General features: G+C 43.7%; 1 protein-coding gene across 9 annotated transcripts in view; it reads left to right on the plus strand.

The window, feature by feature from the left end:
• AGAP1 (ArfGAP with GTPase domain, ankyrin repeat and PH domain 1) overlaps positions 1-14,214 on the plus strand; it is a 314,556-nt gene that overhangs the window by 14,913 nt on the left and 285,429 nt on the right. The window contains exon 1 of one of the 9 annotated variants that reach the window (XM_027735156.2): positions 11,477-11,635. The exons of the other annotated variants lie outside the window; for them this stretch is intronic. Coding sequence (XP_027590957.1) covers positions 11,587-11,635 — 49 coding nt within the window. The 5' untranslated portion in view covers positions 11,477-11,586. Of the gene's footprint in view, positions 1-11,476; positions 11,636-14,214 lie in introns of those variants that run through there. 9 annotated transcript variants of the gene reach the window in all.

Raw genomic sequence — 14,214 nt, forward strand, 5'->3', positions numbered from 1 at the left:
CATCGCCTTGGGACAGAGTGTGGGATTTGTTTTTTAACCATAACAGCTTGTAAGTAGTTCCTGTGAAGCTGTAAAAATGGATTGTAATGGTCAAGATAGCTACATACACTTGAGGTGTGGGATAGTCAGGGGTTTCCTTACTTGCAAGACCCATTTTGTGCTGTGTTTGCCTCCAAGCAGCACAAACAGGCCATTGAAACATTAGAATATAGAGGCTTCAGTGTACTTTGCTCTTATTATAACAAACTTCTGGAGTGGTTGCAGGCTGTTGGCTTTTGGAAGTAAAAAGAAGCCAAATTCTCATAATACTCAAAGACCAGCAGCTGTTCTGGGAGACTTTGAGGTATCAACTAAAGTGATATAACTGGAGAGAATTTTGAAGGCTTCTGGATTATCACTTCCTTCTGCTGGGGTGGGCTTTGATGCTGGACCTGGTTCTGCTTCTTGTTCTCTGTGACTGCCAACTTTCAGGCTGATTTCTGTATTTAGGCAGTTCTGTGAACTCTGTAATAATGAGCAGCTGATTTAAAAGCAGAGGTTTTTAACTACAAGTAAACTATGACACTTGTTTAATTTGTGTCTTCCATCCACTTGTCAGGAAATGTAGGAATTTGCAGTGAACTTTTAAGTCTTTAAATTAACAAGTAATGTATCTTCTGAAAAGAACCGTAAATCAAGTTATTTGTATTTATGTTGCAGTCAAGTGACAGGGGAGTACTTATTAGAAGGAATAGGTAAAGTACCTTGCTAATGACAAATTGTGATGTAAGATGAAATAACTGAGGTACAAAATCAGATCTGTAATGTGGTGTTTCTCATGCAGTGTCTCAACTAGCTTGCATAAAAGGAAACAAACTGCTGTAACTTGTGCTGTGTGTTTACTCTTCAGGAGGTGAGCTTTATGTTGACAAAGGAAACAGGATTTTCTGTCATCTTGTAACATGTGGCTGATTACTAATCTTATGGAAATGATGTATGGAGCAGATGAGGCCTGATTAATAATAAATAAAGTTGCTGCGGAGTCTTTTTGGGGAACAAAACTAAGCTTTTATTTGAATTCTCTTTAAACCCCTGCAGAGTAAAGCCTCCAAGTTAGTCAGGTAAGCAAAGCCTGTAACCTCAGGGTTATATTTCTCTGCTTCTTTGTGCCTCAGAATTACTGCAAACTCCATTCAACTTGAATTCAAAATGAGGTGATGTGCTGCTTGATTCCCAGGTTGGATTTAGCTGAAAATAATACTAGAAAGTGAAAGGCTTGTGGTAAAGTAGAGCCACAGAGTATAAACTTGCTAAAAACAGGTGTAGATCTTGATGATCTTCTGAGGGTGTAGCTTTAGAGTGGGTGAGGCTGTGAGACTGCATGTGCTGTTGCAAAGCTGGTAGGTGTTGGAGGGCTGTTGGCTCCAGTCAGTGTTGCTGTCTTACACCTAAACCTCCTTTTTCCTTAAGGAACAGCGGAAAGGTGGGAGGATGCACGGGAGCTCTTGCTACTGAACTGCTCAACAGGCTATCAAATAACTTGCAGGCTCTAACAAACCTGAACCAGTTTCTCTGGGAGGGGTGTGTGTGTTCCCTTTATCTGCAGCTAATGTTGAAATGGAGTTGCTTGTGTGATCGGCAGTGGAAGGTTTTAATTCACCTTGCCAAAATGCTGTTATGTATCGTCTTTATGGCAGCTTTTCCTTTCTGTGCATGTCCCAGCACCATTAGGGTTGCACTGCACACAAGGCCTGCAGCTCAACACCACTTTTGTTTTCAGCAAGAAGAAATTTATCATGCACAAAAGTGCTGAATGAGGCCACAACACGGTCTGTTTGGGCTGGTTGGACGTGTGGGGGTCTGAGCTGAACACAGTGGGGCACAGTTGCAGGTACTGCTCACTGCAGTGTCTGTGGCTTCCATAAGTATCTGTTGGTGTCTGCAGTTATTCAGAGGGAAAAGCAAGTTGGAGGTTGACTTTTGGGAAGGGTATATTGTAATAGGACAAGGGGGGATGGTATTAAAGAGGGTAGCTTTAGTTTTAAGGAAGAAGGTTTTTTACAGTGAGGGTGGGGAGGTTGGGTGGCACAGGTTGCCCAGAGAAGCTGTGGCTGCCCCATCCCTGGAAGTGCCCAAGGCCAGGTTGGACGGGGCTTGGAGCAACCTGGGCTGGTGGAAGGTGTCCCTGCCCATGGCAGGGGTGGCACTGGATGATGTTTTAAGATTCCCTCCAACCAAAACCATTCTCTGATATTAAGGAAAGGAAATCTGATCTTCATTCTGATCTTGTGATTGACCATCCAGAGTTGTTTCTTTTTTGGAGGATGGTGAAGTTGTCTGTTGGAGACTTGTGAGTGAAAGGGACAGTTTGCTGCAACTCGACCTCCACTATAGTGGACAATGAAGAATTTGTATCACTTGGTAAATATGAACTGTGTCCTAGGCTTGAGTGAAATGAGACAGACTTTGCTGAAGTCAAATTGTTTTATGCTGTTTGGTGTTGGCTACTTTGTATGATATAATGTAAGTAATTTTATAATTAAGGGGTGACTGTGGCAATCTCTTTATGTTGAGATAATTGCAGCACGTACAGGAGCAATTTCTGGGCAAAGCATTCAATTAAGTTTTGCATTGGACAGTTGGCATTTTCTGGAGAAACAGTTCTTTATCTCAGAGTTCAGGAGTGTTTGAGTCCCAAGTACCTTTGACTGGGTCTCCCTGCACTCAATCCCTCCTCCCCTTGTCTGTCTGCACTACACAATCCAACTGCTCTGTATCTGCTGCTTTCCATCAGGGAGTGTGGAAAACCACACCGTGCTATGGAGAGGAGAATTCTGCCAACATAAACTTTCCATGGAGACATTTATCAGGAAATTTCATTGAATGAAAAAATAAGCTAATGGGGCAGCAGAGATCAGCCTTCTCGTGTTGTCCTGATGCTTCCTTTTCCCTGGCTGCCCTGGTGCCCAAGTGTTTGGGTAGTCTGATAACTGATGGCTGCAGATATATTCCAATTAGAGCAGTAACCCTGCTCCAAACGTACTCTTAAGCTTTTAAGAAATGTGATCTTGTATGTCAGTGAATAACACAGGATTTATATTTTCCGGTTTTCAGTACAAGTTAAATTTGTGTCACAGCTTGAAGCATTAAGTGCTTGTGAACAGAACGTGAGCAGAATGTCCAGTCCATAGGATGACAGGGTAAATCCATGGAGTTTTCTTTACTGTAAAGGTAGGGGTGCTTAGAAGTTTGATTTTTACCTTATTTTCTAAATATTCAGGGTTCAAATCACCGAGATTTTTTTTTTTAACTGTAAAAGCGCTCAGTGGAGATAATTGGTATAACTAACTGTAATATGCCTCTTCCAAATACTGTGCTGCATTTCTGTGAAGTCTCTTTCCATCTGGCTGTCTGGCTGTAGCCCTTGTAAAACTGGTGGTTTTCATGTTGATACTCTAAAATTCTAAATTCTAAACTCTCATACAAATGTTGCAATGGTGAAAGACTTGTAAATTTTGACCAGAGTTCTCTGTGCTGCCAAACACAAGGTAATCTCATCTCTAACGTGGTGCTGTTGGATATTCAGAGTATGCAAACAGGAGGAAGTTTTCTCTTGCAGAGTTTGTGTCCTTTGGAGTGTGAGGGACATCTGAGATGGATCTGTGGATACGACATTATCGACTTTCTTCCAGGTAGCTGTTTGTTGTTTTGTTTTGTTGGGGGTTTTTTGAGAGCCACTGTGGCTGTACCAGTTTTAAAAGCAGATTTCAAGTTGTTCATTTAGATTTTCTGGCTTATTTTGGTTCTTTTTGCCTAGTTTTGGTTCTTTTTTCCTTCTGGAAATGGAAAATTGGCTTGGAGGTGTGAGTGGAACACCACGTGTGCTGCTTTGACAGTGCTGGGGAAGCCTCACTAAAGCAGTAACTTCATCAGTCTGTGTGTATCTTGACTGATGAGCCTTGTTAGACATCAGTATCACTCCTCAGCAGTTCAGTAAAAAATGCTCTTCCCTATTAAATTTAACCGTCATCCAGAAGACTTAGGTGAGGTTTAATGAGAACACATTCTGACTTGCTGCTGGGGAGTGTTGGCCTTTTTTAAATGCATGCTGCTAGCAGCTCCTGCTAATTTTAGATCATGTGTTCTTGAAATGCCAGTAGTAGCTGCATACTTACTAACACTGAAAATAAAGGGACTTTTCACTCCCTGGAAGATGTGTAAAAACCATGGTATTACGCAGAAGTTCTGTGTTGAATTCCACCATGGTCAAGGCTCAGGAATTCTTGACTGATTTGCCCTTGGGTTCAGTTTCAGTAACTGCCCAGGCTGTGCAAACTTCCAGCAGTGTAGCTGTGCCTGAATGTGTATGAAATGCAGCTCCTAATCCCGTGGGACAGGGGATCAGCACGTCAGAAGTGAACTCTGTGCTGGCATCCAGATGAAAATGGGAATTAGTCTAACAAGTGAGTACGTCCTGGAAGTTGAACCACCTCACTGAAAGCTTATTTCAGGTCACAATAACTCGCTGTTTGCCCGAAAGAATTTAGCTTTTCATTTGTCTTGAACTACAGTGAAGAATTACATAGCAGGTTGCTACCGGTTTATGTCTGAAAAGAATTTTGAATGATTCCTGCTTGGGTGATGACACTGTTAGTGTGTAATGTGGCTAAAACAACTGTTGCCTGCATTACTGCAGTTGCAGAACTTCACAGCTTTGCAGGGGGAGTATTTAATTTTCTTACTTTTTTTTTAATGGAGACTTCTATTTCAAGACTGACAGTGAACAGGAAAGGATTGATGTCAAGAACAGAGCCACTGATACATCCCTGGGTAATTTGAAAGGGTGACAATAAGACAAGTTTGGTGAAAGGCCACACAGTGGATTTGGAGCGTGTTTGCATGTCTTTTAGATCTCTTAATTCTGTGAGCTGGAGATGATACCAGAATGAACCCCTGCTCTGCTGTCCTGCAGGGGATAAGCAGCTGTGCACTCAAGGCTTGATCTTGATGGCAAGGTCAAGAGCAGCTCAGGGCTACAACACCAGGTGACCGTCGTCTCTGGCACGTGTATCGGTGTGACCTTGATAAGGGGAAGCCTTGTGGGACTTTATACTGAAAGAGAGTAGGTTTAGATTGGATATTAGGAAGGAATTCTTGCCTGTGATGGGCTGAGGCCCTGGCACAGGTTGCCTGGAGAAGCTGTGGCTGTCCCATCCCTGGGAGTGCTCAAGGCCAGGTTGGATGGGGCTTGGAGCAACCTGGGCTAGTGGAAGGTGTCCCTGCTCATGGCAGGGGGTGGGACTAGATGAGCTTTAAGGTCCCTTCCAACCCAAACCATTCTAGGATTAAGGTTTGCTCATCCCTATAATTGTGCTGTCTTCATTTACCTTAAGGGGTCTCTCTGTGGCTGTTTGTGTGGGGGCAATGCCTGGAACCCCTCACCTCTCTCCAGGCTGAGCATTAAAGCCTTTATTAAACAAAAAACCAAAGCAAAAACTTGGAGCTGTTTTCAAAGGTTTTCTGCGAAGTGGGGCTAATGCTCATAATCTTTATCTTGTGTGACAGAAAAGTACCTGCTTGAAAAAGGAACTTGCTGCCTGTGTGGGGACGAGAAACGGGGGTATCTGGGCTGCTTTCAGGAAGCCTGGGAAATCACAGTGTTCTCCTCATGGCAGGAGCTGAAGTGTCACTGTTTCTCCTGGTTTCAGTGGGATGTGGATGGCAGCCCAGGCTGTGTGAGGCCAGGGTGGGTAGGGCAGGGTGCTGTTCCTCAGAGCCAGGGCTGCAGCTGGGGGCCACTGCCTCTGATAACAGTCCTTATTTGTCACAGCGTTTAAGGTAAACCTTTTCCTCAGGTTACATAGAAAGAAACACTTGCTGTTCAGAACTGGTTTTTATTCTTCTCTGTCCAGGACAACAGAAGATTATCACCAGGTGTTTGTAAATAGACAGGCAGTGTGTACTGAATGCCTAAGTCTGATCAAGTGCTTGATCCTGTAATCACTTGCAGTGATTATCTTTACAAACAAATCTGCCAAATACCACATTATTTCCTAGAAATACATAGCAAGCTGTTGTGCTGGGCTGATGCTTGTTTGTCAACAGGAAAGGAGGTGTTTTCTCGTGGAACTGTTTTGTTTGGGCTGGAGGCCTGGTTGGGTTTGGTTGGTCTGTGGGCTCAGCCAGGTAGTCAGGACAGAGGAAGAGCCGTTCATGTTCTGGCTGAGCTCTGACACTGCAGAAGGCACCGTGTGTAGTCCAGGGCTGGAGCCGAGTTGGACACCTCCAGAAGCCTGTTGAGAAGGCAGAGGGGGCTCTGAGCCGAGGTGTGTGTGCTGATCAGGGCAGCCATCGATCTCCCTGGGCTGCTGCTGCTACTCCCAGCTCATCTTTGTTTCCTCAGGTTTTGTGGGTCTGCAGAATTCCTTCACTCTTGAGTCATGTCTGAGATCGATTGTGACTGAGTTGCTTTAAGAAGGGTTTAAGCCAAACAGTGGTACTTCCTAGGACTTGGTCAGATGCCTACTTGGCTGTAACTGTTGCAAGATGATAACTGCAATAATAAATATTTCAAAGAAACTGGATCTTACTGCGTTCTCTGAGCAGTTGTTATGAGAATGCCTTAATTAGATTTCTGGGAATGAGATGACTTTCAGCAATCAAAGTGAAATATAGTAAGTCACAATACCAGGAAAGTCCTGTACTACTGTAACTGACTGGACTCGGAGGGGTTTATTTGTTTGTGTGCTTTTCAGGAATGACAGAATCAAGCTAATATTTATTAAACCTTGGCCTAAGAGCAGTGGGAATTACTATGGAAGAATGTCAGATGCGTCCTTTAAACACTGGTTAATACAATATAAGAAATGAGCCACGGGGCTGATACTCATATCTGAATTAGTGTTTTCAGCTTATGCTTAGTATTAAAAAAGGAGTAACTGAGTGCCAGTACCTTAATGATTGCTCTTTCCTGTTTGGAGGAACCTTCTAATGAGTTCCCTACCTCCTCAGCACTAATGGCTACTGATGGAGATGGACTGAGATTCTCCAAAGGATCTCGAGGATGTTTTGGGCTTTTATTAGTGTGGAAGGGCAGATGATGAGCAGTGGACTCAAGTGGAGGTGGGCGGCTGTCCAAGCTAATAAACACACTTGGGAAAGTCATTAGGGTTTGTATGGGAGGGGGAAAGTGGGGTGTATCTGCAGCCACTGGCTCAGGAGTTTATTTAGTGTCAGAGATTAATTATTGAAGACAGATGTTGTTAGAGCATTGCAGCTCTATGCTAATGGAACAGGGGATGATTAACGTTTGGTGTGTGGGTGGGGAGGAAATGCAAAAAACATCTTAAACTACTGGGAATTGCTGCTCCTGAGAGCAGGTTCCAGTGAGGGGAGCCTTCAGTTCAATTTACCTTAAATTGAACAACCCAGTTGAATTCAGCCTTTGCTTGTCTTTTTGTACCTCTCCTGCCTTTTTTTTGTTAGTGAATTTGTCATTCCTAACTAGAGACATCATGGAGTTGATCCAATATCTTCTCCAGATACGAACTCTTTACAGGGAATTCCCCACGTTAGGATGGGGGAAGCACTATGAGACGTGGGCTGTGGAAGCTATAATTGGCTGTGCCAAATGGAATATGGACCAATTAATCAAATACAATAATTTCATGAATTTCCAAATCCTTTCTCTAGCAAATTCCTGAATTTTGAATTTTGGTAGGTTTTGGAAATAGCAGCATTTATTATATTTCACAATAAACTAGATTGGTCTCACTAGTTTGTTCTCATATTAAAAAAACAAAATGACATAAACTCCTTTTTGAATATATCTTTGTTCATGTTGGGGGTGAATTTCTTTGACAGGCTGCTTTGAGTGAGATGTGCTCTGGCAGGCAACTTCAAAAAGAGAGCTCTGCTAACACCCAGGTTTTAGCATAACAATGGCTGATGGATGAGGACTGTGCTGAAATGTTGACATGAAGCATAAGCCAGGATGGTGAGGAAAGAATCTATAGCATGTATAGATGTAAAAGCAAGGGGGTGTAAGATGTAAAGGAAAATAATACAATTTCATGGAATCATAGAATGTGAAGGGCTTGGAAGGGACCTTAAAGCTCATCCCATCCCACCCCCTGCCACGGGCAGGGACACCTTCCACCAGCCCAGGTTGCTCCAAGCCCCGTCCAAGCTGGCCTTGGACACTTCCAGGGATGGGGCAGCCACAGCTTCTCTGGGCAACCTGTGTTGTGTTGTGTGTGGAATAACACACAGGGAGATATCTCTCTGTGTATCTGCTGCACCTGCTAAGCTTTTAGAAGGTCAGATTGGAGCTTTGGTAGTAAAAAGATAAAGACACAGAGTGGATTGTATTGAGCAGTAGCCTAAGACCCTCAGGGACAGGGGCTCTGGAGGTTGCTCACTTTTGCCAGTGTGGTTGATTTAGGTCACTGTGAGAACCTGCAGTATTTTGAGGAGAAGCTGCCCAGTTCATGGCTGTGTGTTTTGTGGTTTGCCTCATGTCCAAGGCCTCTGTGGGAACGAGGGTTGGAGATGTTGGCTACAAAAGCACTTGGAAAGTAGATCTCCAGACAAGCCCATGGTTTCATTCTGACTGATCTTTGGGGCTATAATGGCCCAGTGCAGCTGCCTGTTCACTTGAACTGTGTGTTGTTTGAGTAGTGGGGGCACAGCTAATGTGAAAAAGCAAGATAATTTAAAATTTGAAATAGTTCATCCAGAATTCTTTCCTCGGAGGCCCTGGCACAGGTTGCCCAGAGAAGCTGTGGCTGCCCCTGGATCCCTGGAAGTGTCCAAGGCCTGGTTGGATGAGGCTTGGAGCAACCTGGGCTAGTGGAGGGTGTCCCTGCCCATGGCAGGGTGGGGGGAAGCTTTAAGGTCCCTTCCAGTCCAAACCATTCCGGGATTCTGGGATAAATTGTCTGTCATAATTTGTGTACTGAAAATGGAAGAGAAAGCTTTGCTGTGAGGTGGGGGAATGGGGAAGAGCTGAAGCTGTTGCTCAAGGATTAGCCCTGCAGGTGTTTTCCTGTTGCTTAAACTAACTGCCTGCTGCATCACCAACACTCAGCAAGCAGCCAAAGCAGTTAGTATGCAATGCTGAGTAATAGATGAATTACATTTATCAGATTATAATAACGGGAAAGCCTTTTAAGTAATGATGAAGACTTAATTCCATTGGGCTGGCTGAGAGCGTAATGTTCGAACTATCAGCTATAAAATAATTCCAGCACATAGGAATTAACTTCCTTAACTGATAATTAGTAACTAATGCTGGGAGAAATCACTGTCTCATGCTTGCAAAAGTACAAATGGTTTACTTAACAGATATAACTGAAAAAAATGTGTAGGGTGTTTAGATGTAGACCTCAAACAATTGTAAACTCTTCCATACAACTTTGGTCATGACTGCTTAAAAAACATTAAGCTACATACTCATGATGTTGCTAAACCCTTGCTAAAGGGTTCAAAGTTAACCAAATGGTGACAATTGTAGAGTAAGTTGAAAATCCTCAAGTGGGTGAAAACAGCATTTGCAGCACAGTTTCACCTGGAAATATGTAGTAGCTCTGAATCAATAAATATATTGACATGACTCTTATACTGCAGAAAATAAAAAGCCAAACTTGAACTATTAACACTTGAATAAGGAGAAACTGAATGAGAGGGAAAAGGCTGTAGAATTATGTTGAGCTTATCTTCTTCTATAAGTTGGCATATTCAGTGTCATCTGATTTATTTAACAAATATAGGTGTTCTGTACTTAAAGCTTCAGAAATGGCAGGCAATAAGAGTATTTCTTGGCTGGTATATTTTTAAAATACAGTGTAAATAGAGACTGCAATCAGTTGTTGTGGAGTGGTACTGGATAATGTTGGTTATGTCAAAGAATCTGTGGGGCATTTGTAAACTGAGGAGTGAGTAAACAGAAGGCTAAACTCTGTGGGATCTCTGTATTAATTTTCTGATTGCAACAGGTAGATAACTTATAGCCTTGTGCAGTTGTAAGTAACTGAGGTCCAGTTTTACATTCTTGCTGTATACTACAGAATTAGTTCATAAGGTAGGATGCATGCATTTTCAAACTGAGCTCAAATCCGCATGAGCATCATGCTGAGAATCAGAGGGAGAAGGGAATAGAAGAAAGCACCTAGGTAAGAGATTTTTGTAAGAAATAATAGAATATGGCTTTTGCTTTAGGTTATGTTGTGCCTCTAATGCTTTGCAGTTAGTCCTGTTTCTGGTCCCCTGTGTTCCACTGCAGAACATCTCAGGCATGCATAGGTTAAGCCCAGAAAGATGGAAGGAGTGATCAAGTTCTCTCCGTGAGGAAGGACAAAGTACAGGTGGTAAAAGTAGAGAAAATGCAATTCATGAAGAGACTTGGCTTGATCTGCATTTTGCAGCCAAACCAATTAGTGCTGAATGTTAATGAAGCAGCATCCCTGTTAACATCCCTACAGTGTGGCTGATGCACAGTGAGCCTCAGTGATCTCGACTTTACGTAGCTGCTTCCATTTGCTGTTCAGAAAACTGGAAGGCCCAGGCTTGGCTTGCCTGTTAGAGCTTTGGAAATGTGAGACTTTGCAAATATCAGTGGCTGTTCCAGTAAGGAGGAGGCTGTAATTACTTGAATGAAACTTGACCGACATATGAACAAGAAGTGTCTGTTGAGGGCCCGTTGCCAAGTGTGGATTTGTACTTAAGCGGATATAATTACGTGGACTTTGTACTGGATTGTTTGACAGATTAAATTTCTATGATAGCGCGAGATAACAGGAGGTCACAGTCCAAGAATAAGGTTCTGGAGAATATGTATTCACAGCTGGGGTGCTAATCTGATTAATTGAAAGCAGACTCCATTCATGACAAATTCATGTTGTTGGATACAAGTGTCAGTGCCAGTTGTGAAGGCCGTGTGAGGTCTGTGCACTGGGAATGGTCTTTTGCAGCGGTGCTGGGAAAATTGAGTGGGGTCTCCACTTCTCAGCGTGCTTGGCTGCTTCTCCAAGCCTGAAACAGCCTCCTCAGTGTCTGATGGAGCCACAGCTGCCATGCAGTGTTTGGCTCAGAGGTCTGTGTGGGATTCTTTCCCCTGGTTATCGGGCTGAGAGCTCCATTGATCCCCGCAGCCCTTGGGCAGAGATGGAGCGCGGTGTAAATCTGTCTGGCTGTGGCATTAAGGAAATAGGAGGTCTCACACGTGGGCTGTGGTCAGTGGTGCTGGGTATGGAGCACATGGACTCCAAGAGCAGCTGGTGTTCTATTTTCAGAAGCCCTGAGGAGCCGTGATCCCAAAGTGTTGATCTGCTGCCTCTTAGGTCAGCTCATGGGAGAGCCCGGCGTGGGCACGGGGCAGCTGCAGCCTCTTCCTGCACACTGTGTGGAAACTCTGGCAACTGGGAGTTGTGCCTGTTATGTAAGAGGAACAAATGACTGGCTGGGATGATGTAAAAGGAGCTGCGTGTCTCGGGATGGCTGAAGGAGTCACCTCCAAGAGCTCCGCTCCTCTGACCCGAGTGCTGACGATGTGTTTGGACCAGCATTGATACATAGAAGTGATTTCTGCACTTTGCTTTTTTGGGAAGGATGTTATTTGCTGCAAAGGAACTGGAAGGAGATGGCATTTCAGAAATAGGTATGATGATGTTTTCCAGCTTTCAGTGCAGTTTCTGTTCTGGAATAATGTCTTGGAGTGCTTTACCTATTTAGGAACAGGCATCTTACGACTGATTTTTAAGTAAGGCACTAATGAGGGATTGCTTGCAACACAAACAAGTCAATCTTCTCAGAATTATTCAGACAGGTACCTTGCAGCTGTATCTGAAGAAAATTCAGTCCTCTCTGTAGGTATTCAGCTCATGCCATTTGAAAGGGAGAAGTGTTTGGCGGAAAGAGATTTAATTTAAGAAACCCCATTAAGTATATTGTGGGGTAGATGCAGTAATTCAGTAAGCTGAAGTGACTCATGTGCATTCCTGATAATTTTTAAGAAGCTCTTGATTCAGTGCATGTAATTTTTTTTGTGTATAAGGTTTTGCTTGTGTAATTGATAACCTGGGGATGTGGCTGACGTGCAGACTGGACTCAGAGGCTTTCTGAAAAGCTTCAGTGAGTATTGCTTTAGGTTGTGCACAAAGCAGTAGGGTTCTGTGAAGTCTTCTGAAAGCCTGGATAAGCAAACACTGTTATAGTTATAGAGAAGCTCTGGAATGAAAACCCTGGAGGAACAGACTAATTTTCTATTAAAAACATCTGAAGGAAGGTAATGATCTGTAGAAGTGGAGTGTTTGGAAACAGTTAATTTAATTAATTAATGTGTCCTCTTTGCTCATCTGAAAAAAGCTTTTAGAAAGGACTGCAGACATCTGCAGTGCTTTTTAATATTTGATGGGCTGTACAGTTCCTTACAGAAAATTCATGACCTGCTCTATTTCTGTGAGGCTGATTCGGTGAGAGCATCAGTGAAAGAAGTCGGGTGGATTCCTTTTCTTCCTATTACAATGTAGATACTGAAAGATTAGGTCTGCTGCAGATTTACTTAGTGTTTTCTTCTCATGTCTGTGAGCTCTGCATCAACAGATAATTTTTGGGGCTCTGGAACTGAATCATTGTTGCCCAGGATGCTTGTTCTGCTTATGTCTGGAATAAACACTTTGGTAAGGCAGAGATTCACTGCTCGATGCCCTTGGGATTCCTGTTGCCAAAGGAAATATTGTAAGCCTTTAGCAAACATCCGAGGAGCAGCTCAGCATGACTTGTATATACAGGAGGAATTTCAGTGCAAGCAGATGCAGCAAAATGAGTGCTGAATCTGTAACAGGCTTCAAAACAGGCTGCTTTCAGTTTGAGATGATCCTGGAAACCTGACCTTGTCTCAGTCCCTGGGTCCTGTAAGCTGCCCAGTTCCCTTGGCTTTCCTTGCCCTCTGGCAAAGGGGTCTTTATTAACAGTTGGTTTGTCCTCCTCACACTGACAAAACTACTCAGAAAAAGGTCAGATTTGAGTGGTGGCAAAGAACTATAGGAGCCCCCTGAAGACACTGTGATAAGCTTTGGAAAGAGGAGAATATACATTGCCTGCTGAGATGTTTAAAAAAAGCTGTTTGTCCATGGATTTTTTTTTTTCCCCCTGTGTGAATATTAAGTTTCCACAGTAAAATCCTCACTTCTCAAAGCTGCTTACTTGTTTTTGGTCCCCTGTTTATGGGTCTCTTGTGTAAACTGTTGTCACAAGATGCAATAAAGTTTTATTGTGGGGAATGTGAGTTTTTGGCATTTCACATGACTGTGATATATCCTAGCTCAGTATATGGAGCTGTATTTCACTATTTTAAACTACCCAAAATCTTGTTAGTCTTAACTGTGTAGCTGGTGATGTCAGTTTTCCAGTGCTTAACCAGCTGTCCATAGTCAGTTATGGAGAGTCATGAAAATAGGTTGTTTCTCCTCAGGCTGAGGTTTGGCAACGTCAGCTGAGCGTTCCCGGAGTTGTTCTGGTGAAGGTGTTCACAGAGCCACTGCAGAACTGCAGGATGGGCTGGGTTGGAAGGGACCTTACAGCCCATCCAGTCCCACCCACTGCCACTCTCCCAGGTTGCTCCAACCTGGCCTTGGACACTTCCAGGGATGGGGCAGCCACAGCTGCTCTGGGCAACCTGTGCCAGGGCCTCCCCACCCTCATGGGGAAGAATTCCTTCCCAGTATCCCATCCCATTCCCCTTGTCCTCTCCCTCCAGGCCCTTGTCCCCAGTCCCTCTCCAGCTCTCTTGGAGCCCCTTTAGGCACTGGAAGGGGCTCTGAGGTCACCCTGGAGCCTTGTCTTCTCCAGGCTGAACACCCCAATTCTGTAAGAAATCCTTGGAAGCTAAGTGTATGGATTCATGGCACAGCTATAATGGCAGCAGCTTCTTCCCCTGACAGAGCCAAAATGAACACACGGAGTATATCAGAATCTGGTCAACATATTTTTTTAGAGGAGAGGGGGTTACCGACGTTTAGCAGGTTAAAGAACTGTTAATAGCAGAGTCTCAGTATTTGCAATGAAGAGTTCAAGTCCCTGGTGTTACTCGTATGGTCTGAACGACTCTGAGTTCAATTAATATCCTCATATTTTGCCATTAGGTAGATAGGACACAGCAAATCCAAACACTCTGCTGGCAGAACTGAGTGCTGGGGTTTCACTGTTCCTTACCATGGAGTCAGTAAGGTTGGAAAA

Source organism: Pipra filicauda, unplaced genomic scaffold (genome assembly GCF_003945595.2).
Source record: "Pipra filicauda isolate LSUMZ 115617 unplaced genomic scaffold, ASM394559v2 scaffold282_size1924045_pilon, whole genome shotgun sequence".
Taxonomy (NCBI): Eukaryota; Metazoa; Chordata; class Aves; order Passeriformes; family Pipridae; genus Pipra; species Pipra filicauda.